The 25,195-nt window shown below is 40.9% G+C and overlaps 1 protein-coding gene and 1 long non-coding RNA gene across 2 annotated transcripts; both read left to right on the plus strand.

Annotated features, from left to right (window-relative positions):
* Positions 1-8: 8 nt before the first annotated feature.
* On the plus strand, positions 9-14,811 carry ATP5PB (ATP synthase peripheral stalk-membrane subunit b). Its single transcript, XM_045478635.1, has 7 exons — positions 9-146; positions 427-463; positions 4,619-4,764; positions 6,921-7,084; positions 7,634-7,759; positions 13,015-13,194; positions 14,476-14,811. The coding sequence occupies exons 1-7, from the start codon at positions 107-109 to the stop codon at positions 14,551-14,553; spliced, it is 771 nt and encodes a 256-aa protein (XP_045334591.1). The 5' UTR covers positions 9-106; the 3' UTR covers positions 14,554-14,811.
* A 223-nt stretch (positions 14,812-15,034) lies between these two features.
* LOC123598438 lies at positions 15,035-17,152 on the plus strand. Its single transcript, XR_006712599.1, has 2 exons — positions 15,035-15,906; positions 16,785-17,152. It is a non-coding gene; the product is annotated as an uncharacterized LOC123598438 (long non-coding RNA).
* Positions 17,153-25,195: the final 8,043 nt, after the last annotated feature.

Here is a 25,195-nt window from a genome sequence, read left to right on the forward strand (position 1 = left end):
TGTGTTCTCGCGAGACTTGTGAGCGACCATCTTGCTCCCGCCCCTGACAGTGTCTCTTGCCCGGGTCACTAGGACGCGGAGAGTGCTGCGTGGACCCTCGCTGACTATGCTGTCCCGGGTGGTGCTTTCTGCGGCCGCTGCAGCGGGTGAGCGGTCTAGACCCTAGTCCGGGCTATCAGGATGATTGCAAAGGAATGCGCCTAGGATTCCATGGGAGGGGTGGGAGGAAATGGGGTGTAGAAAGACGCAGCAAGACTTGGGGCCTGAGTGAGAAATGAATTACGTCTCTCGTAAGGGGAGCGTGGGAGTCCCGGGGGACAGGAAAGAAGAGTCCATGGTCTTAGTGGGCGGGCCTCGCGGGGACCGAGGGAGGGGCAGACGAGATTTCACCTTGACTTTGCTGACCTGCGCCTTGTTTCTGTGTAGCCCCCCGTCTGAAGAACGCAGCCTTCCTCGGTCCAGGGTAAGTAGGAGAGGTGTAATACTGCCCTTCGTCCTTGTTTTATCACCTCGTTTCATTTCTCTGTAACCCCCTTTTAGCTTTAGGCCTGAAGTTACCCTCTTTAGGTAATTTTGAAAAGCTTAAAGCCTCATTCAAACATTTGTGTTGGTCTAACCGCCTGGAACATTGTGTCATCTCACGGCAAAGATTAATAGGCTAAGCGATGTGTTCTAACTAAGCTGGAAACTGGTGTTTGGTGTCTTCTAAGCCCCGCCCCTTTCCCTTCTGACCTTCAGCTAGAGGTAGCTGCCACAGTCCACAGCCGGAATTGGAGTTGATAGATTGCATATCCAAAAACGAGTTCTATTAAATAAAAGAAGAATGTTGTTTTCAGTCTCTCCCAGATTCCAACTTTTACTACCAAATCTTAAGAGTCAGAGAAATCATTTGTTCAGTAAATGTCTTCCTACCTACATAACCAAAGATAGAAAAATGAGGAAGGCTAACTAACTTGGTTTTGTGGAGCTCAGTCTTCTAGAGAAGGCAGTGGTAGAGAGTAGTGGTTTAGAGCAAAGACTCTAAAGCTAGAACATGATACACCTGGTTCCTCCACTTGTAATGCTGTGTGACTGCAATTTCCTCATCTGCAAAATGGAGATAATAGTACATTGTGGGTTATGAGAACTAAGAGACTTGGTTCCTGTGAAACTCTAAGAACAGTGCTTGATACATAGTATGTGATTAGTGTTACCGTCTGTCACTCATGTTTCGTAAAACATGTCAGTTTTCTTTGGAATTTCTTTTTGCTTCCCGACCTAGTCCTAAATCTTGCCAGATTTGATAGCTATTTGTGCCTTGAAAAAATGGCTTTAATCCATCTGTCATTTTTGTGTGCAATAAAGTGAGGCTATAATTGCTTCTAGCTTATCAGAAAAAAAAAAAGATTCCATACGGACAAGTTAACAAGTAATTGTAATAGAAGTCATAAATAAAATAACTGTATATAAGATATAGGGAACATCCTTGATTTCTCCTTCCACATTCCATATTTAATTCATTTAACAAGGCTCTTCCTCCAGATTTTATCTGGACTCTTGTTTTTTTCACTACCACTGCTACTGAAGTATGAACCACTGTCAACTTTCACCTGGTCTATTTCAGTACTCTCTTAACTAGTCTTGTTGCATCTCCGTTCTTGTCCTGTTACAACCTGTTCTCACAGTAGCCTTAAGGATTACATGACCCCCACCCCCCCCCAATCCCAACAAAACCCTCCAGAGCTCCCCATCCCACTGAAATAAAATTCAGAGTTACCATAACGCAGAAGATCCAACATGAATTGATCTCATCCTCCCTCTTGATTTATCTCTTTATATTCTCTTTTTAGCACACTCTCCAGCCATGCTGGCCTTCTCGCTGTTCCTTTGAAAATTGCCAAGCTTACTGTTGCCTCGGGTCTTTGTACTTGTTCTCTCTTTTCCCCAGGTCATTGACTCATGTGGCGTCTGACCTCCTACCAAAAAAGCCTTTTGCACTGCATTGCTCCCTAGCTCCTTACCTTACCCCACCCCATTTTTCTTCATAGACTTTCAGTGCCTGAAATTGTATGTGGACCTACACACTCATACGTTCCACAACCCCACTAGAATGTGAAGGCTGGGACCTTGTCTGCTCATTGCTGTACTGCCAACACCTGACATAAGGATGACTGAATGTGAGATTGGGGAGGTCTTTATAAAGGATATGCTTGAAATGTTGTGAAGGCTGCTTGGGCTTGGCAGCCGTTTAGTGAAAGACATACCAGGCAGAAGGAGCAGCATGAGGCATGTTTTTGGTTTTTTTGTTTGTTTTTGAGAGCTCTGAGTAGTTCCATATGGCTAGAGGGTAGGAGAATGAAGGAAGATGATATAAAATCTGACAGGTGCTGAATCGTGTATGCTATATTAAGGAGTTTGTTTTCTGTAGGCAGGAGAGCCTATTGAAGAGGTTTAAAGTCAAATTTGCATTTTAAAAACATTGGCAGTAGCGGGGAGGAGCTAAGTTTAAGAGGTATATTTGTCGAGAAGCAGGGAGACCAGGTTTGGGATTGTTAACTGGTTTAGGCCAGAGATAATGAGGGCTTGAACTAAGGCAGTTGGGGAGAGAATTTGAGTTGGTCTGAAGCAAGTTTTATAGTTTAAACAAGCAAGTTTAAATAGTTCAAGAACTTGTTGGAGCAACTTCTATAGTTCAAGATTTAAACCACTGATTTAAATCTGGTTCTCGTCCTGGAGTAGTATTGCTCTCCAGGGGACATTTTGGCAATGTCTGAAGACATTTTCGGTTGTCACCACTGGGTGGGAGAGGGGATGCTAATTGGCATCTTGTGTATAAAGGCCTTGGGGGTACTGCTAATCACTCTACAATGCACAGAACAGCCTTCCACAGCAACAAAAAAATTGACAATAGTCCAGAAAGTCAGTAGTGGTGAGGTTGAGAAACCCTCATTTAAATGAAAGAATCTTGAGCATGATTCTCAGATTTCAAAAGTTGGTGGGCTAGCCAAGACATTGAGAGGAGAAATATTCAAAAGACAAGCAGCAAACCAACATCAATGAAATAGTATAAACGCCTACGTTGCAAAGAGATAGAGGCAGAGCAGGGGGGTGGGGGACAAAAACATGTTGGGAATTTGAAGGAGACGGAGCTGACAGCATATATAAAAAGACTAGAGGATTTTATTTCATCAGAATTTTAATGAAATACCAATATACTGTAACTTCTAAAAATGCAACCTTGAGCTGTTGGAATATGACCATAGTTTACAAACCCATGGTAATAGTACAGTGATTCAAGCCCAGTAATGGCATTTGCAGGTCTTCCATGTATATTTGGAGAATGAATGAATTGATCAAGCTGTATTTAGAGTATTATGTTCAGTTCTGTATACCTCCTTTTAGTAAATAAAACCAGACAGCTCCTTGTGGGGGACAGTTAGGATTGTGAGAGAACTGAAGATGTTTAACCCAGATGCACGAGCGTTATGTGTGTTACATAGAAAAATAACACTAGAGGGGCGCCTGGGTGGCTCAGTCGGTTAAGCGACTGACTTCAGCTCAGGTCATGATCTCACGGTTCGTGAGTTCGAGCCCCGCGTCGGGCTCTGTGCTGACCGCTCAGAGCCTGGAGCCTGTTTCGGATTCTGTGTCTCCCTCTCTCTGACCCTCCCCCGTTCATGCTCTGTCTCTCTCTGTCTGAAAAATAAATAAACGTTAAAAAAAATTAAAAAAAAATAATAACATTAGAACTAATGGATAGAGGTCTCGAGTTTGTACACAGCAGTTCAGCTTAAAGACCAACATAATCTGTCCGACACTGAAAAGGCCTGTTTCACACCATGATTAGTTAGCACACCATCGCAGAGCATATTCAGAAGGGCCAAAGTCCTTGCCATCAAGGGGCTCTCAACACAGTGGACCTGTACTGTAATAGCTAATCGCTTACATAGAACTTTACCGTATGCTTAGCACCATTCTAAGACTTTACATAAAATCCTCACAGCAACCCTATAAAAGCATGTTCTTTATTCCCACTTTACGGAGAGAAATCTGATTACAGAAGCTTAATCTTGCTCAAAGTCTAGTGGCACGTCTAGGATTTAAACCCAGATAATCTGGCTGCAGGGTCTGTGTTATGTTTTCAGTTCCAGTAATAGACATACAAAGTGCTAGACAGATGACCTTTAAGACCTACAGAAGGGCTTCTGGTTTGGGTGGATAATTACATAAAACTTCCAGTCAGGGTACCTGGGTGCCTCAGTCAGTTAAGCATCTTAACTTTGGCTCAGGTCATGATCTCATGGTTCATCAGTTAGAGCCGTATGTCAGGCTCACTGCTGTCAGCGCAGAGCCCACTTCAGAGCCTCAGTCTCTCTCTCTGCCCCTACCCCACTTGCATGCTCTCTCTCTCAAAAATAAACAAACATTTTAAAAAACAAAACAAATCTTTTAGTCATTCACCTTTGTCACACAGCTAATTATTGAACCCTCCCTTTCCCGTTCCTGGTCTGTTCCCTTTCCATTATGACAGTGGGAAACCGCCTCTGTCCTCATCCCCATTCATTGTTTCTACTAATTGTGCGTACATTGTGTTCTTTTTAAAGAATAGGCTTTAAATTTGTATAATTGCTACCCGAAGGGTATTGCAGGCAACAAGGATCTTTCACACAGGGCAGCCAAGCCTTGCCCCTGTACCACCTCTTCCTGAATATGGAGGAAAAGTTCGTTTTGGGCTGATCCCTGAGGAGTTCTTCCAGTTCCTTTATCCCAAAACTGGCGTAACAGGTAAGCATTTGCCCAGTGTTCGATAGTATGTTTACATGGTATGGTTTATGTGTACCTAGGATTTTAGTGGCCTCTTACCTCTTCCATATATACCCCAAAAATGAAGTCAAAAGTAAATTGTGGAAGTGATTCAATGTAACACTTTTGATTTGGTTGCTCTAACTTGTCTTTGGAGTAAATGTGTTAGGGATTTTAACTTGATTTTATAGCGTTGTGCCATTTGTTGATACACCACATTTATTAAATGCCTGCCCTATGCAGGGCATTCTTCTAGGCATACAGGGGCAAGCTAAGGTGCCTGCCATCATGGAACACGTGTTCTGTTACAGGACAGACAGTAAAGAAATGAGTAGTTGTATAAGGTATTGTCAGTTAGTGGAAGAACTATGGATTGAAATAAAGCTAGGTAAGATCATAGAGATTATTAAATTGTATATATAAGAATTAAAACAGAAATTGGGCCATATTAGGTTTTTCCCTTTTAAAAAGGCATAAACTATTCTGAGATCTTACATTTTTATAATGCAGTATTCTTTCACTTACGTTATTTAATCCTTAACAACAGTCCTGTAAGAACTTTTTATTTCACAGAAGAACTAGCAAATAAAGAATTTGCTGACATTTGTTCTGTCTTTAGTGACTGAGTTGGACTTAACCCAGGGTCTCCGATTCAGTGTTTACTTTTACTTTTTTACTTTCACTGCAGTACCTTTCTTGCTACGACTACTGGTGTGACTGTGGAACATAGGAAACCAAAGTTTTTTGGGTTTTTTTGTTTGTTTGTTTTGTTTTGTTTTAACCCTCCAGGGAGTGGCCTGAAATAGCATTTCTGTACCTGAATTTGCAAGAAACATTAGGGTCCTCAGATCCCCATAGGTGATAAAAAACATTACATATGAATAGGCTTTTTCGCAAATTCATACTTAAAATTTTTGATTTGCACTCAGGGCACCTGGGTAGCTCAGTTGGTTGAGCATCCAGCTTCAGCTCATTTCATGATCTCATAGTTCATGAGTTCAAGCCGAACATTGGGCTCACTGCTGTCAGCGCAGAGCCCGCCTAAGATCCTATGTCCCTTTCTCTCTGCCCCTCCCCCACTTGTGCGCTCTCAAAAATAAGAAAAACATTAGATAAAATAAAATTTCTGATTCACAGTCAGATTTAAAGTTTGTATACTGGAGTGGCATCTGAGTGCTTCAGTCAGTTAAGCGTCTAACTCTTGATTTCTGCTGAGGTTATGATCTCACTGTTTCTAGGAGCTCCCTGCTGACAGTGAAGAGCCTGCTTGGGATTCTCTCTCCCTCTTTTTCTGTCCCACGTGGGCATGCATGCACACTCTCTCTCAAAATAAATAAACCTAAAAAAAATAAAATTTATATATTGGAGGCACATTTTTGTTAAAAAAGGAACTGTTGAAAGTTTTTTCAGGAAAATGGATAAAATACATTTTAGACTATAACCCTTTTATTTTCATAATTTATCCTAACATTTTTTGGTACTAGTGTTGCTCAGAAAAACTGTAAAATGCTGCCCTAAAGCCTGCTTTGTCCTTGTCTCGCATGTTTTGAGGCATAGCAGAAGATCCTAAAGAGACATACATCATGCTTTTGTGTCCTTTCAGAACTCATGTCCTGGTTAAAGAAAAAGATAGCTATGTTTGTAGCATTGCAATTAGGTGCTGTAAGAATTGCGAATCCTGCAATTTATTTAATTCATACAGCTTTTATATTGGGTTCTTTTTGCTTATTTCCAGTGTCTGTTTCCTATTCAATATAAAGAAATAGTATATTTTGCCGCACAAATTACTTCTGGAAGTAACCTGACGTTTAGGTTTGTTAAGCAGTTGTGCTAGGCACTTTACATACATTATTTCTCAGTTTCATCCACCCTGTGAAGAAGGTACCATTCCCATTTTACAGATGAGGAAACTAAATTCAGAGATTATTAATATTTCTTACGTGTTATAGAGTCAGATTTCCTGGAGTCCACATCCTTATTCTTTCAACTCTACCATGTGGCTCCTCAGGGCAGGGTCATCTTTAAATCCAGTTGTCTTAAATCATTATATAATACCTTTAACTAATAAAATGCAGAGGTTTTTGTCTTCCCTTTCAGATACAGTATATCCATCATAAAATAACTTTTCTTTCTTTTAGGACCCTATGTGCTTGGAACTGGGCTTATCTTATATTTTCTGTCCAAAGAAATATATGTGATCACTGCAGAGACCTTTACTGCCGTATCAACAATAGGATTGCTTATCTATGTAATTAAAAAATATGGTGCCTCTGTTGGAGAATTTGCTGATAAACTCAATGAGGTAAGAATCATAAACCTTATTTCTCAATTTAGATTGTGCTGAAAGCATCAATGCTGGGCGCCTGGGTGGCTCAGTCGGTTAAGCATCCAACTTTGGCTCCGGTCATGTTCTCACAGTTCATGACTTCAAACCCTGCGTCAGGCTCTGTGCTTGCTCTCTCTTTCTCTCTCTCAAAAATAAATAAACATTAAAAAAAATTGAAAGCATCAATGCCGTCAAGTGATGTTTCTGATGTTAATGTTAATTAACAAGAAGTGAATTTAATTATAATGATAAAAGTTGTGTTAATGCTAGTTACTAATTTGAGATAAATTTTTTTAAATCTACCAAACTTTCTCCAGTTTTTCCAGTTTTGTTCATTCAACAGGATGTTGTGTAACTATTGTGGGCAATTATTTTTAAGAATTTGTGCATTTTTTCCTGTATCTGTATGTCTCTTTGTGGGTGTTTTCACAAATGAAGAATATAACTTTGAAGAAGCATGAAATGAAGTTATTCTTGTTATCCTTTATGCTTTCATTGATCTTTGTTGTAAAATTATAATTGCAGCAAAAAATTGCCCAACTAGAAGAGGTGAAACAGGCTTCCATCAAGCAGATCCAGGATGCAATTGATATGGAGAAGTCCCAGCAAGCACTGGTTCAAAAGCGCCATTACCTTTTTGATGTCCAGAGGGTAGGTTTCAGAACCTTCTAAGGAGAATGGTTACTCGTTTGTGTGCATTTAAAACAAAAATGAGAATCTCTTATGAGGAATGGTTGAATATGTTGAACATGTTTTATTAAGAAAAGAGATTTGAGTGGGGGTTGGCAATTACAGCTATTTAGATATTCAGTATCTGTCAAATGGATAAATAATTAGAATTACTACTCTAAAATTAAAAGTTATAAAAGAACATATTTTGGATCCACACAGAAGGAAAGTAGTTATTAAATTATAGCTGACTAAAAAATGGTATTCGCTCTCTAAGGCCATAGGCAAAGTACATGCTCTGTGTTTCATATATGCTTGCCGTGAGGAAATCTGATACCTTATATTCCAGTTTACAAAGCAAATTCAGAAAACAGTGGAACTTTTTACTACGGTCAAGGCATCATTAGATGCTAAACTACTTAGTTTCTGGAACATTTTTGGAACATGTTCAAGTATTTTTGTTTTAACAATCATATTGTTATCTCCTCTGAGCCCAGTGCTTTATGCCTGATATTTACAGTGACGTGGCCTTATATTGATATTTTATGTTACAGAAGCATGTATGAAATGAAAAATGAGATACAAGTATCTAAAATATTAAGGATGTAGGCCAGTATTTCTTAGTGTGGTCTCCACATGTGTCAGTCGTCTTTGGTGCAGGTTTTTGGACCCAGTCAAAGACTGGAAGCAGAATCTGTGTTTTTAAAAACTGATTCATAAGGATTCTCAAGCACGTAAATGTTTAAAAACCTCAGAAAACTTTAAAACCTTTCTATACATAATTTAGATTTCAACCAGAGAATGAAATAAAATCTGACTTTTGAAGATATAGCTTTTTCATAAGACTCAAATAGGTAGTCACTACATTTCTGTTTATGAAATACTTAATAGCTCCTGATCGTCAAGGCAGGTGTTGGGAATAAAAGAAAGTCTGCCTTCATGGAGTCTGCTTTCTAGCCAGGGGTTGAGAGAATGATAGAAAAACAATAATTGAGCAGATGGGAATGCCAACTGGTAATAAGTGAGATGTAGAACAATTAGGTAGGAAAGGAATAGAGTTAAAAGGAACTAATTAGAGGAAAAGAGATTTACAAGGGGGGAGTTATTTTTATCAGGCAGTCTAGAAAGATCTCTAATGTGATACTTGAACAGAGACCTGAAGAAGTGATGGTACAAGCTATGTGGACTTCTGGGAAAATAGCGTTGCAGCAGAGGGAAGAAAAATCACAAGGGCCTACACCTGGAAACTTGTCTGGTGTAGTCCAGGAAGAGTGAGGACACCAGTGTAGCTGAAGAGGAATAAGTGAGGAGGAGAAAATGTAGCAAAGTAGATAGTGGTCAGGGGCTGGATCAGGTAAAGTTTTTAGGCTTCTCTATGGACTTTGTCCTCTGAATGAGAAAGTCATTGAAGCGTTTAAGTAGAGGAGTAATACAAATCCCACTTTGTCACTCTGATTGCTTTGTTGGCAAATAGCCTTCAGTCTTGTAGCACTGGTTTGAAATGCCTACAAGTTAGCGAAGTACAGTTGTTAGGTACAGACCATTGGATGTAGGAGTCTGGAATTTATGGGGAGGATTCTAGGCTGGAGATTGGGGAGGTCATGAGCTGACAGATGGTACTTAAAATTACAAGACTAGAACATGATGAAAAGAAAAAAACAAAAAACAGGTGAAAACAAGGACAGTTTTCAATCTGTAGTCATCCTAGTTATGGTGAGGAAATAAAGGGCCTAAGAATTTGCTGTACATTTAGCAACACGGAGGTTGTTGGTAACCTTGGTAAGGGCTATTTTAGTAAAGTGATTGGAGTAGGTTGAAGAAAAAGTGGAAAGAAGAAAGTGGAGTCAGTAAGGACAACTGTCAAAAATGTCAAGGAGTTTTACTGTAATAGTGAGCAGAGAAATTAGCAGCTAGCAGGGGAGGATGTAGGAATCGAGATTTTTAAAAGATGGAAAGTATGATTACATGTTAGTGTCTGATAGAATTTAGGAGAGAGAGAAAAACTGATGCAAGAAAAGGGGAGAGAGGTTTGCTGGAGTGATGTCCTTTAGTAGGCCAGAGGGCTTGGGACATAGTGTGCAGGGGGATGGGCTGCATCCACGGTTCAGCCGCAGTTACAGAAAGGAAGGCAAGTACACGAGTATGGATTCAGGTGTACTAGGTTATGTGGTGGTAGAAGTTTGTGGAAGTTCTCTTACTGCTCCCCTTTTCTCAGTGAAGCAGGATGAAGGTCATTTGCTGAGAGTGAAAGTAGTCAAGGAGGTACCAGAGATTAGGAGAAAGAAGGCCAGGAAGATGAATGGACTAAAGAAATGTACTTAGAGGTATTAAGGGCCTACTTGAGATTAATGTCTCTGTGTAACAGGCAGATCTGTAAGGATTCACACTACAGACTAAAAGATAACAATGTCCCTGTCACTGTTGTTGATTTGATCTTAATCTAGAGGTAGTAGGTGGTATTAGAGAAGAGAAAGGAATAAAAGATCTGTAATTTAGCAGAGGCAGTTATCATAATTTAAAGCTTACCTAATTATATACCTAGAAAACCTAAGAGAATCAACATAACTCTTTTAATAACGAAATTCGGGGTGCCTGGGTGGCATAGTCAGTTAAGCATCCTACTTTTTGATCTTGACTCAGGTCACGATCTTACAGTTTGTGAGTTCGACTCCTACATCGGGCTCTGCGCTGATGGTGTGGATCCTGCTTGGGATTCTGTCTCTCCTCTCTGCCCTTCCCCTGCTTGTGCATGTGCTCTCTTTCTCTCAAAATAAATAAATAAATGTTAAAAGATTTTAATGATCAAATTCAGTCAGCTGTTTGGGTGCAACGTTACTAAGAAACAAAATCAGTGCCCTCCGTATACAAATAACAGTCAGTCAGAAAATACAGTGGAAGAAGATAAACCATCTAGGAAGCGATGCATCGAGTACACCTCGCTGTAAAAGTACAAACTTTTTACTTCAAAAAATAGAAAATGCTCATGTGGTTTAAGGTTCTAAGAACCTTGTTCTTAGATTGGAAGACTCAATATTATAGAGAGATACACTCTCCCTGCTTTAATCTCTAAATTTAACACATTCTTATAAAGAAAATACTGATAGCCTGAGGGTAGGGGATGTTAGGGCTTGGACAAATTGATTATTAATAGAAGCAGAATACCCAGGAATATTTTGGAAAAGAGAAGTAGTGAGAAACTATCCTGCCAAATATGAAAACCCATTATAAGATTATAAGAAACTATACATAGTATGTGCATTGCATGAAAAGAAGGTCAGGGTGGTGCCACGGAAGAGAAGGTCTAAACGCTAAGGCAATTTAGACGTGCCAGTTTTGTCATGGAGGGGAGAGAATTGGGCCCCTGTGTAGACATGAGGTTGGCTTCCTACCTTTTACTTTCTACTAAAATTTCAAATGAATTAAAGGTCTTTCTAAGGAATGAAACCGTAAACGTGGAAAAAGAGAACATGAAAAAAAATACAATTCCTTTGGAGTTGGCAAGGCCTTTCTAATAAAGATAACAAAATCAGGATCTTCTGTGTGGTGACAGATGTTAACTACACTTACTCCGGTGACCATTTCACAATGAATGCAAAATACTGAATTTATGTTATATACTTGAAATTACACTTCAGTTTATAAAAATTAAATTATACCTCAGTTTAAAAAAAACCCATGGATAAAAAAGATGTATATATACACAATGGAATACTATTCGGCCATAAAAAAAAAAGAATGCAATCTTGCCATTTGCAACGATGTGGATAGAGTTGATAGTAGTATGCTAAATGAAATAAGTCAGAGAAAGACAGCCTGTATGATTTCACTTGTGGGATTTAAGAAACAAAACAAATGAGCAAAGGGGGAAAAGAGCAAGAGAGAGACAAACCAAGAAACAGACACTTAACTGTAGAAAACAAACTGGTGGTTACTGGAGAGGAGGGGGCAGGGGGTTGGGTGAACTAGGTGATGGGGATTAAGGAGGGCACTTGTGATGAGCACCGGATAATGTGCGGAAGTGTTGAATCCCTGTATTGTACACCTGAAACTAATATGCTGCATATTTACTGGAATTTAAATAAAAACTTGAAAGAGAATAAAAATAGAAAAACTGCAAAACTCCAGAAATTATAAGAGGAAAAGTTGTTCAATTGATCTCATAAAAATTTTACATGTACAAATTAGCATAAACAAAGTTAAATGACCAACTGGGAAGACTGTGTGTGTTCCATGTGACACAAAAGGGTAGTTACCTTAGGGGAGACCAATATCCAAGTAGAACACTAGGCATAGGACATGGACCACTGATAAGTGACTAAATGTAAATGGTTCCTAAAGATGTAAATTTTCTCCTTAGATAATGACAAAGTTCATTTTTTCTGCTTATGAGAATAGCATGAAGTAAAAGGTTTTCTAAACATCATTGGTCAGGGTTTGTGTTGCCAGTAGGAGAATGAAGTAGTACAAGTTTATATGGAATTTGACAGTATTGATCAGTTTAAGAGCATGGGCTTTAGAGCCTGGCTCCTTGTATTCAGATCTTGGCTTCACAGTTTATTAGCTCTGTAACCTTGGACAAGTTCCTTAGCTTCTGCCTCAGTTTGTTTACCATAAAATGGATATAGTAATAGTAACTGTCCCATGGTGTGATGATAAGATTTCATTGAATTGACACACAGTGTTTAGAACATAGTAGGTACTCAACAGATGTTATTATTACAATAGGGACTGACACACAAGTGCAGACATACGCAGCAGATGCAGCAATATTTGTAGTAGAAAAAAACGGGAAGCAGTCTAATCTATTCATAGAGCTTAGTTAATTAAACTGCATTATGGAACCACCAGTATGGTAGAATTCAATGTAACTTAAAATTGAGGTGGATCTACGTGTCATAATTAGTAAAAGGGATGTGTGGGTGTGTGCGCGTGCGTGCGCCTGCCTTTACCTGTATTTTGTTTATTGAATGTTTCTGGGAGGAAATACAGGATATACAGGAAGATGGTGGCCTGTGGGGGGACTGGAGGAAACTTACTGTATATACTTTGAAACATACTTTTACTGTAAATATGCTATTAGAATTTTTTATCACATGTGTCTCTTACTCATATTAAATAAAATAATTTTGTGTAAAGTACAAGAAAGTGGTGGGGTGTTCTGACTGGCAGAATCCGCAGAGTGGAAATGATCCTTCAACTATGCAAACAGTTTTCATCAATTCTTAATTTTGCCTCAGAATAACATTGCTATGGCACTGGAACTTACTTACCGGGAACGGCTGCATAGAGTATACAAGGAGGTAAAGAATCGCCTGGACTATCACATCTCTGTGCAGAACATGATGCGTCGAAAGGAACAAGAGCACATGATAAACTGGGTGGAGAAGCATGTGGTGCAGAGCATCTCTGCACAGCAGGTACATGATGTTCTGAAACTTCTGGAGCTGTATTAATTTCTGACGAGCCTCTGCTGATGCGCTGTTAGGCTAGGAATTGCTGATGGGGAGTCTTTTTTTTTTTTTTTTAACGTTTATTTATTTTTGAGACAGAGAGACAGAGCATGAGTGGGGGAGGGTCAGAGAGAGAGAGAGGGAGACATAGAATCTGAAACAGGCTCCAGGCTCTGCACTGTCAGCACAGAGCCCGACGCAGAGCTCGAACTCACAGACCGTGAGATCATGACCTGAGCCGAAGTCAGACGCTTAACCCACTGAGCCACCCAGGCGCCCCACTGGTGGGGAGTCTTTAGGCTCCAGACGATGGGGTCGCCCTGTTTCGTTTCTCTGGGTAGTGGTAACTTGGAGGACGCTGCCCACCTGCCTTGGTGGCTTTCCTCTTCACTCAGAACTTGGTATCAGAGAATCTCTCAGTATCAGAGACAGCGGGAGGTAGTTGGCACGGCTTGTGGCAGACTTGTATTCAGGTTCCATCATTTGGGAAACGTTAACCAACAGATTTCATTTTTCTGTACAGCAGACTGAATAAAGCTATTTCTGAGTCCCTTCCATTTCCTCATTCCATGATCTCTACTCCACTTCCTCTTCCTTGCCACTTAAATCACTGGTCATGAATGGAAAAGAAACGTTTTTATTATTTACCTAAATTTGATTTCCTTTTTAAAGTTTATATTCTTTTTTTTTTTTTTTACTTGATTTTTTCTTTCCCAAATATATAGTATATGTAGGCATTTCTAGTCATTTTCTGTATAACACTCAAGGACTAGAAAAACAGGGTCTATCAACATTTAATGATTTTTTTTCTCAATAAATTGTCTTGTGTAAAAGTAACACGTTTATTTAAGAAACGGGGAAAACAATATAGAAAAGAGACAAAATTATTCTCATTTTTAACATTTCTGTGTTACTAATGTTAGGTTGGTAGTTTTCAAGCAACTGTTAGCTGTGTAACATCGGTGACACGTCGTTACAGGAATGTCTGGCTTCAAATTCTATGTAGGTTTCACTCATAAAAGCTGTGAGCCAGGGGATTTTAACTAGTTTCTGGGATTTGCTTTAAATAAATTGTATCTCCCCTATGTCACATAAAGAATTCCTAGTCTATCATATCAAGCCAGTAATCCATCTTGAGATTCTGTAGGAGCCTCAAGATCTTGTAGGAGGTATCCTTTAGAATTACAACGTTTATATCCTTCCGTGATTTGGAGATGTCTAAACAGATTGCTCTTTTCTTTATCACAGGAGAAGGAGACAATTGCCAAGTGCATTGCAGATCTGAAGCTCCTTGCAAAGAAGGCTCAAGCACAGCCAGTTTTGTAAATGCATCTATCTCTGTGGAGACAGCTAGAAGCAGTTGACCAAGGAGACTCATCGATGTGGCATAGTCTTTCTGTATTGCTGTCTACTGAAGTTACACTTAACCTTTCCCAAAAGTGAAGTTTGAATTTCACATAAGAATGAAAACAGCCTGTTGGCCAGTGAGATGTTTTTCATCCTTCTTGCTCTGTATTTTGAGTTGTTCCATGATCACTTTTGAATAAGCAGTTTGCTTTTAATAAAATTTGTTGCCTGACTAAAGATTACCAAGTTAGAGTTTAAATTTGTAATTAATTCTACCATCTTGCATTAAAGTGACAGTTGAGACTAGGTTTTTCAAGTTGTGTAATATTCTAAAATATTTCAACATTTGTCATATGGGTAAAAATCAAACATGTCATTGAACTGATAATTTAGTGTAAGCTATTCCTGGCCAACTGACAGGCTATTGGAAACTTAAAGCTTTTTTAGTATTCTTAAAATAACTAAAGGAAATCTTGTGTATCAAGTCACATTATTGACTTTGTTATTTTAGTAATACGTCTACAGAAAATATGGATCCAATGTGTCATAAAATTATTCTAAAGAATCCAGCAAATAAATTTAAAAAATCTTCCCTTCTATAGGTTTGTCTGCTTTTAATTCTCCCATACTTGTATAAGGATGTCCTTGTACACAGGACAGCTTACATAATAGGAAATATTTGAAAATATGTACCATATGGATAATTGCTATTTTCATTGACTTCTTAGGATTTTAATTTATGAAACAATAGATATCAGTTCAGTATTTATTGATGGATAATATATTCATTTACTATATAAATTAGATTGATACCCTTATTGTTACTTAAAGAGATTTTGGTAGGGTCAACAGAGGTGTTTCAAATTATTCATTTAGCAAAGGATTTATAAGAACCTAGTTGGTGCTAAGCACCATCCTGTACTGATAATACAGAGAGAAAATCCCCTATCAAAAAGTAAAAAAATCTTTGGAAAGGCAGTAAGAATATGTGAACAATAGAGCCTTTAGCACAGGTACTTTGAGAGTATAATGACAAGTACCATTTTAGATAGTCTCACTAGCCTCATCGTTTTTCTTGTATATAACTATCAGCGTTCAGAGAAGCAGAACTAGGATATATGTTTGTAAGGAATTTGACTGCTGTTGTGGGAGCTGGTTAAGCTGGTCTCTGAAAGTCTTTTTTTACCTTGGTTTCTGATGCAGGAGCTTGAAGTCCACAGAGCGGGCAGTAAAGAAGGCAAGGTGGATGTAAAGTGGGAGACACAGGAACAAGTAGAAATTGCAAGCACAGACTGAAACCCTTGTCCGTTTTTATTACCTCTGACTTTGATGGTATGATTTCCTCAAAAAGCCCGGGTCCTTTTTCACACATACCTTGTCCAAAGGTTAGAAAAGCTAAAGGGTGATGCGGGAAAGGTGGGGAAGGCCCAGCTGCAGCTGCTGAGCCACAGATCAGCAACATATACGAGCCACTGGGCAGTTGCTGCTTCACACCTGCCCTCTGAAATTGCTCAAGAATCAAATGGCTCACTCTAAGCAAAACATTCAGGGAAGAGAATTCTGGAAAGTAGTTCAGCCTAACCCACTTGACACATTAAGAACCACCACAATAACTATCCTGTTAATAAATGTTACCCTGAATAAAGAAAGCAAAAACTCTAATCCCAGGAAGTTCAATGAACCTCCAATAAAACATGGAGACAGCATGGGGCGCCTGGGTGGCTCAGTTAAGCATCCGACTTCGGCTCGGGTCATGATCTCACACTGCAAGTTCAAGCCCCGCGTCGGGCTCTGTGCTGACAGCTCAGAGCCTGGAGCCTGCTTCAGATTCTGTATCTCCCTCTCTCTGACCCTCCCCCATTCATGCTCTGTATCTCTCTGTCTCAAAAACAAACATTTTTAAAAAATAAAAAAAAACGTGGAGACAGCAGAAAGGTGACAAGTCAGAAAAGAAAGGCTGAGCTGGCATTTGAAAGAGGAAGTTGGCCAGAAGAGTGAGGGATTCAAGTCCAGAAGGAAGGAGCAGCATTCATGATTGTAGAGAAGCTAATGTAAAAGAGCAGCATTCTTAAAACTGAAGAACTTGAATGAACTATGAGTAGGAGTTATATTAGAGTTCTTAAAGCTGTGCTTAGAAGTTGGATTTTTTTTCCGAGGAGAGGGAAGCCAGTGAAAGGTTTTAAGCAGAGGAATGCTAACTTTCATTTCAGAAAAGTCACTATCAACAGTAGAGGACAGTTTGGAGAGGCAAAGCTTGTTCGGCTGCTGGAACGTTCTAGCGAAAAGACATTGAAGACTTCTAAGGCCTTGGCAGTGTGGACGGAAAGGAATTGAGAAACACTAAAGGTAACAGTGGGATTGAGTGTAGAGAATATGGAAGAAGGGAAAAACGTGCGTCACAGCTTTCTTGCTTGAAAGAGAAGTGAAAGGGAGATATCCTCACTGTGATTTGGAATACAGGATAAACTGTGATTCAGGGAAGAATAAGGCTCAGTGTAGAGCCATGAAAGAACATCGGTGTTTGAGAAATGGTAGATAAGGAGGATTCTGCCAAAGAAAGAATAGCCACTTACTGGAGGAAAACCAGGAGACAATAGAATAAAATCAGGACGGTGGCGAGTTCTGTGTCAGAAGAGCCACTTTTTCAGGGAGATTAAGAGGACTTAACGCCCATCAGAGTTCATCACTTGGAAGTCTCTGGTGGCCCTGTCTAGTTTTGGTTGAATGGTGGGGACAGAAGATCACAGCGGTGGTAAAGGACTAAAGGCAGTGAGGAAATGGACCTTCATGGAATAATTTCCAGAACGCTACTCACCCTCCCTCATACTGTCTACATGCCCAATGAACAACTTAAAGGCATCTCAAACTGAAGTCAAAAATAGATCTCTCAGTCTCTGCCCACAGCCTGCCCTTCCCTCAGATAATGGCACTACCATTCACCCAAGCTGCTCAGGCCAAAAACTAGGAATCAATCTTAAGTTCCACTCACTTTCCCTATCCAATCCATCAGCAAGTCTTGTTACCTCTACTCTCAAACTTCTCTCAGATCTGGCCACTCCTCCCACTGCTTAATCTAAGCTGCCGCTTCGGCTACTACACTTTGGGCTACTACAATTCTCTGTTGCCACACTTGCACCTCTTAACAAGCCTCCGTAGCCAAAGTGAGCTTTATCAAATGTAAGTCTAAACCCATCACTCCCCTGCATAAAACTGTAATGCCTCATCACACTTAAGTAGAATCTAGTCCTCACCATTACTTACAAGATACTGTATGATCTGATCCCCAGCAGCCTCTCGGACCTCATCTACCACTCCTTGTTCATTCTGCTTTGGCTACCCTTTCTTTGCTGTTCCTCAGACGTCTAAACCTTTCCAGTTTGCAGCGTTGGCACAAACTTAGAGCTTCCCAGAGAGGTTACCACGAATGGCAAATACGCCAGGAGATACAGCTTTCCTTAATACGTGGAGCAGCCGGGCTGTTAGAGGCCTCAGGCCAATGATTTCAGGCTGAGAACAGCATCTGGGTTTCTCACAGGGCCACCTGATCTGAGCAGAATCTGAAAGCATGCCCCATAGTCCCCAGAACCAGAGAGCCGGATGAGTGACGTCCTGCACTCAGCAACACTGAAACATTGCCAAGACAGTGCTCTGCCAACCTAGACCTTAGCCGTAGCCAGTTATAGGAGCACATGCTGCTTCTCTTGGGCAAGAGGCCACGGATGGAGGAATTTATTTACCTGTGCCCCAGGACTGTGGTGTCACGGCCCAAAGTGAAGCCAGCCAGGAAAGAGAGGAGGTGATAAGCTGAACAGGGTTCCTGGAGGTAAAACTCCACAGACTACAGCTCCAGATCTCCACCTTCAAATTACCAGACGTTTATTTCTATGTGGTAGATGTGGTTTAGTACTTGCAAACTGGCCGCGTGGTGATTGGCTGTGCAGTCTGCAAGTTAGAGTAGGGTGATTATTTTTTAAATACGTGATATGAAAAAGTCCAGTTGAACTTGAAGTATTTTTGTGTTAGCAAAAGAAATAGATTACAATGTCAGTGAGAAAAGGGAACTGTTGTTAGATCCTTTACTTTTGTTATAAATGTGATGATGACCATAAGAAAATTTATTATCAACAATAACTAATAATAATCGGAAGACCATTCCAGTCAAGTCAGTCACCCTAATTCAGTGGTTATTCTTAGCAACACGCATGGTGAGATAACCAGAAATGTTTCCTGATGGGACTAAATACAAACTAGACAATGTCACCTGCGATGTTAATCTAGCTAAAAATATTTAACTTGAATCTATCAAGGCTTAAGATATAAATTCCAGTTCCAGGAAATGAAGGAGATAGAGGAACAAGATAAATGACACTAAAGGAAGTAATTAAATTAAGGATTGTTTTTCCATATATTAGGTCTTGTGTTTTCCCTTAAATTTTTTTTGATGTTCTCTGTTAAGGTCCTATACCTCTTTTATAACACTTATTTTAAACACTTTCTGTCCTTTATTAGTATTATAAAATGTACCTTAAATTTTCTGTTTGCTGTTGAAGCACGAAGTACAATTAAGATGTGGACTCCTGGAGCTTTGCTGTTGGGATTCAAATACAATTAAACTGCAAAATCTTGAAACTTTGGCTTCCACTAGTGGTAGACAAGGTAATTCAGACCAACTGTCTGACTGAAGAAATTTTTAACATCTGAGCGAAACAGAAAACCTATCTTAGGGGTACGAAAGCACCACAAGATAATGAGAAATCGTCAGGCCAAGAACCGAGAGATGGTGGAAATTCAGAGAGGTGAGCGTAGCCCTCGGGACCACTTCTGCCCTGGGAGCATTTGCCAATCTGGAGATAGCCAAGAGACTACGCTATGCTTCTGGTGGCTTCGCCGGCCTCTGGTAGCTTGAGGAATGAAAGATGGAGCCCAGGACCCATCGAGGATGAAACGCAAGTAAACATCACCACTGCCCACCATCACCACATACTGTGCACACAGTCAGCCGCGCTCAGAGCACAGGTGAAGCCAGAAAACACCAGTCCTTACACTTGACAATGCCTTGCTGTGAGTGGACCCACTCAGTGAACTCAGCCCTGAACTCGGATTAAGGTGATCCCAGATTGCCGATGCCCCCAGGTCTCTGGCCAAAAAAACCCACGAAACCTCGTTTGGAGGAAGAAAACATGATCCTAGTCTTCTCTTTCTTCTGCAAATGATTTTTCAAACCCAATTTTAGAGGAAGAGGTAATCAGATAATTAGAAGGTAAGATACCGTAAGCCAGGACTAAACAAGCCATAAGCTAATTATGCTTATTGTAGTGAAGGAGATAAAAGTCAGTCCGAAAATGTTGACAGAGGGGTGCTTGGCTGGCTCAGTCAGTAGAGCATCTGACTCTTGATCTCAGGGTTGTGAGTTCAAGTCCCACGTTGGGTGTGGAGCCTACTTAAAACAAATGTGGACAGAGAACGAGACACTCTCTTAAACAAGTTTTGAAACATAAATTCTAGAACTGAAAAAATATACAGAAATTAGCTCAATTGGCCATTTTGTATAGCAGATTAGAAAGGAGCAATTATGAACTGGAAATAACCAAAAAGAGAACATCCAGAATGAAGAAGAGAGACAAAAAGATGAAAAACACAAAAGGGAGAGTAGGAGAGAAGATACAATAAGGTCTAAATATGCGGTTGGAGTCCCAAAAGAAAATGAGAGAAGACGAGGCAGAAGGGATATTTAAAGAGCTTATGGCCAGAAGATTGTGAAAGGAAATGATCAGTGTGTGGGGGGAAAGTACCTAACTAGAATTCTATAGCAGCAAAAATATCTTCTTTTAAGAATGAAAGAGAGGGGCGCCTGGGTGGCGCAGTCGGTTAAGCGTCCGACTTCAGCCAGGTCACGATCTCGCGGTCCGTGAGTTCGAGCCCCGCGTCAGGCTCTGGGCTGATGGCTCAGAGCCTGGAGCCTGTTTCCGATTCTGTGTCTCCCTCTCTCTCTGCCCCTCCCCCGTTCATGCTCTGTCTCTCTCTGTCCCAAAAATAAATAAATGTTGAAAAAAAAAAATTTAAAAAAAGAATGAAAGAGATTTCAAGAGAACTAAAAATGAGTTAGCAACCAGTAAGTAGCACTTCATTAAAAGACTAAAAGCTATTCTTCTTAAGACAAGGAAAATGATCCCATAGAACATGCCAGAAACACAAGGGAAAAGGAAGAAAAACATAGCTGTTAAATATGTGAGTAAACCTAAATGAATATTATAAATATAAAACCTTTGGAGATTAAAATATTTTTATGTAGAAATAGACAAATTCGGGAGCGCCCTAGTGGCTCAATGGTTTGCATCCCACTCTTGATTTAGGCTCTCAAGTCATGACCTCACAGTGGCAAGACTGAGCCCTGTGTCAGGCTCCTCGCTGGGCATGAAGATTGCTTGAGATTTTCTCCCTCCCTCTGCCTCTGCCCCTCTACTCGTGTGCATGCTCTCTCTCTCAAAAAAAAAGTATACATATATATACATTCATATATATATAGAGAGAGATTCATAATTACATCAGTAACTAAAGAATTAGGAAGCAGTTAGGATATAGAGTCTGAACAAACACAAACACAAACGACTTAATAGAGGTACAGAAAATAACCGCAGGCTGTACAATTTTTCTCAAGTACATACGAAATAGTATGTAAGACTTGACCATATAATATGCATGATGCATGTCTCAACAGATTTTAAAGGATTGAAATCGTGCCCAGTATTTTTGCTGACCACAGAAAAATTATGCTTACAAGTTGTTAACAAAAAGATAAGGAGATCTACATATAATTTTGAAATTAAGAAACACCTTTCTAAATAATCCATGCATCAAAGAAATCAGAAAGGAAATTAAAAAGTATTGTAAAATGAATGATAGAAGATATAGAACCGCAGAGTGCAAAATCTGGCCCAAAACTTGCTGAAGTTGGGTTTGCAGTTAGAGGATCCTCAAAGAAGTTTTGTTTTTCTCTTTGCCCTCCTCTTGCCCAGAACCAAGATTGGAATAAGCCAGCGTTGTAGGCAGGATTCTACACTGAGGCACAGTGTCCGCCCCCTGGTGTTACCTGGGTGAAATCCCTTCCCCTGAGCGCAGATTTAATCTGTGCCTTGGATCTAATCAATACAATATAGCAAAGGTGGTGGGGTGTCCCTCCCTTGATTGGGTTACTTTATGTGGCCAAAGGTGATGAGAAGTCACTCCCACTGCTACATTACTCTGTGTAAGACCATCCCAGCAGCCTAGTAAGACTCTCCTGCTGGCCTTAAAGAAGCAGGAGATTGTGTTTTGAACTACCTATGAACAGGGCCAACGGCAGAGAACTGCAGACAGCTTCTAGGACCTGAGGGCAGACTCCAACAGAGAGTCAGTGACAAGCTGGGGCCCCCTCGGTCTTACAGCCAAAAGAAAATGAATTCATCCAACAAATGGAGTTTCAAAGTGGATCTTCCCCCCCAGCCAAGCCTCTGATGAAACCAAGACCCCAGCCAATACTTGAACTGCACCCTGGTGAGAGCCTGAAGCAGAGAACCCAGTTAAGCTGTACCCAAGCCTGGAACCCACAGATCCTTTGAGATAATAAATGTGCACTCTCTTAAGCCTCTAAATGTGTGACCATTTGTTATGCTGCTGTTGAAAGCTGGTACAAGGATCCCTACCATTTCCATCTGTGGCATGACTTTTCCTCATTTACCCACTGTGGGTCCCCTTTCAGAGGGTCCGATGCAGATTCCCACCTTTGTGCAGGCTTTAGAGTTGGTTTCCAGATCTTATGCACATGGCATTTCAACCCTAGCTCTGGCTCAACAAAGATTACCAGCTATTCCCCAAGCAAACACCAGCTCCAGCTCTCACCCAGCAGGCTTCCTTTCTACCTTTGAGGATTTCCAACATCTAGTTCAGCCATGCATTTTTAAATGATGGTGTTTAAAATGTTTTATCCAGCACTTATTGGTGTTCTTTAACAAGAGGCTCTCTTTAAAGATCCAATCTGCTCTATGTCCCGGGATTTCTGTTCAACTGTGCAACCCGCTGAAGTCTTATTTCCCGTCACTGCCAACCCTAAGCTACATTCACAGAAGAGATCATGATCTCTTAATTTCCTAATCCAATCCACTCTTTCCAGCCCTCATGTTACTGCACCTCCCTCTCAGCAGCATCTGGCACTGTTGGCCACAGTTTTCCTGCTTTCCTTCCTTCCTTCCTTTCTTCCTTCCTTCCTTCCTTCCTTCCTTCCTTCCTTCCTTCCTTTCCTTCCTGGCTTCTAATAACACATGTGAGATAAGAACTATCCCAAAATCTCCATGTCTTTTGCCCATTTCTTCACTGGATTATTTGGTTTTTGGGTGTTGAGTTTGATAAATTCTTTATAGATTTTGGATACTAACCCTTTATCTGGTATGTCATTCGCAAATATCTTCTCCCATTCCGTCAGTTGCCTTTTAGTTTTGCTGATTGTTTCCTTCACTGTGCAGAAGTTTTTTATTTTGATGAGGTCCCAATAGTTCATTTCTTTTGTTGCCCTTGCCTCCGGAGACGTGTTGAGTAAGTTGCTGCGGCCAAGGTCGAAGAGGTTTTTTCCTGCTTTCTCCTCGAGGATTTTGATGGCTTCCTGTCTTACATTTAGGTCTTCCATCCATTTTGAGTTTATTTTTGTGTATGATGTAAGAAAGTGGACCAGGTTCATTCTTCTGCATGTTGCTGTCCAGTTTTCCCAGCACCGCTTGCTAAAGAGACTGTCTTTATTCCATTGGATATTCTTTCCTGTTTTGTCGAAGATTAGTTGGCCATACGTTTGTGGGTGCATTTCTGGGTTCTCTATTCTGTTCCATTGACCTGAGTGTCTGTTCTTGTGCCAGGACCATACTGTCTTGATGATTACAGCTTGAAGTCCGCATCCCAAAATTTCCGTAGCGTCAATATGGAAAAGCTTATTTTTTTGCTCCTAAAGAATCGACCGCAGGTCCAAGCGACCCTCCAGAGAAACTGCCCTCCACATGATGACATAGTGATCCAGCTTTAGAGCTTTCAGCCTTACCTTCTCACCACAAAATCTCCACGATCACCCTGCAGGAGAAGGGGTCAGAGGAGGTCTTACTTAAGCAAGTAAATGCTTCAACTAGAAGGGAATACATCACTTTCATTCATGGGCTGTTGGCCAGAACTAGTGACATGGCACCACCCAACTACAGGTGAGGCTCTGGGCCAGGAGAAGAGAACCGGTTGTGGGTGAGAACTAGTACTGTCCACACAAATCTAGATCTCTTTCACGAGCCCTAGACCTGTGCATCCAACTACCTCATGTTCCCTGGCCACCCTAAAGTCAACGTGTCCGAGAGTGATGCGTTATTCCCCCACTCCCACACCCCTTTCTTCTATATTTGCGCTATTAATCAGGGATACAAGGCAGAAATCTGGGAATTACCCTGAGCTCCTCTCCCGTGCCTTCCTCTCACAACTGATAAATAATCCCGTCTATCTGCCCTATCTCTTCCTCCCCGTGCTCATTTCCTCTGGCCAGAGCTCTGCAGTGGCAGAGGACTTGCGCCCACTTCCTGGATCCCAATCAGGCCCTCCAGCGCTCTGTTGCCTACACCTAAATGTGACCATGTGATTCCTCTTCAGCAGTGTCTCCATTTCCTGTAAGGTAAGGTTTGTGTAGGGTCCTCCATCACCTGGTCTTGCCCTTCGTCTCCAGCCTGTCCTCTTCTGTTCCCCATCCGCACCTGAGCCTCATTCCCCACTGCACCAGCCACGTAAAACACTTGCATTTCCTGGACCGTAACCAGCGTGACAAAGCATGTCTTTGCTCATGCAGTCCCCCTACCTGGAATACGCTTCCTTCCTCTGCCTGCCTAGAAAATGTGATTCATCTTTCCAGACGCAGCTCATACATCATCTCCTCTATGATGCTTCTGGTGACACTCACTTTTCTTCCTTATTTTGTAAGCTGGGCCTTTTCTCTCTTGGGTCCCATTCCATCCTGTGCAGATACCAGCATAGCATCTACCATGTTTCATTTTACTGTCGACTCCAGAACTTGGCAGTGCATTTTACTGTCGACTCCAGAACTTGGCAGGGCCATAGTAGGCGCTCGGTCAATGTCTAATTAATTAATTAAATCATCACTCTAATCTCAGGGCGCCTGGGTGGCTCAGCATCCAACTTCAGCTCAGGCTGATGGGGTGTGGAGCCTGCCTCGGATCCTCTGACTCCCTCTCTCTCTGCCCCTCCCCCATTGACTCTCATAAATAAATAAGTAAGTAAGTAAATAAATAAATAAATAAATTCGTTACTTTAAGTCTTGAGCTACTGCTGTTTCCCTTTCTGGCTCTTCTTCCTCTGTCAGCCCTTTGGTAACAACTTTGCTCACAGTCTGACTTTGCCCTTCCTTGTTTTTGCCACCACCCTCCTGGATATCTCTCAAATTCACTTACGCCTCTCCATCTCTCTACTGCTACTGCCCTAGCCCGAGTTACTATTATCCATCCCTCCGCTGGGTCACTGCAGTAACCTCACAGCCTGTCCTTTCATACTTAATCCACTGTCTTCTAGTTTGCTCCTCTCCCCCAGGTTGAGTGATTGAGAACGCAAGTCT

The sequence above is a fragment of the Leopardus geoffroyi genome, chromosome C1, assembly GCF_018350155.1.
Source record: "Leopardus geoffroyi isolate Oge1 chromosome C1, O.geoffroyi_Oge1_pat1.0, whole genome shotgun sequence".
NCBI classification, from domain to species: Eukaryota; Metazoa; Chordata; class Mammalia; order Carnivora; family Felidae; genus Leopardus; species Leopardus geoffroyi.

Excerpts from the sequence above, each read along its gene's own strand:
- ATP5PB (XM_045478635.1), top strand. The coding sequence starts at position 107 with ATGCTGTCCCGGGTGGTGCTTTCTGCGGCCGCTGCAGCGG. Across the intron at positions 4,765-6,920 it reads TCCCAAAACTGGCGTAACAG|GACCCTATGTGCTTGGAACT; the intron begins GTAAGCATTTGC and ends TCTTTCTTTTAG. Across the intron at positions 7,085-7,633 it reads TTGCTGATAAACTCAATGAG|CAAAAAATTGCCCAACTAGA; the intron begins GTAAGAATCATA and ends TTATAATTGCAG.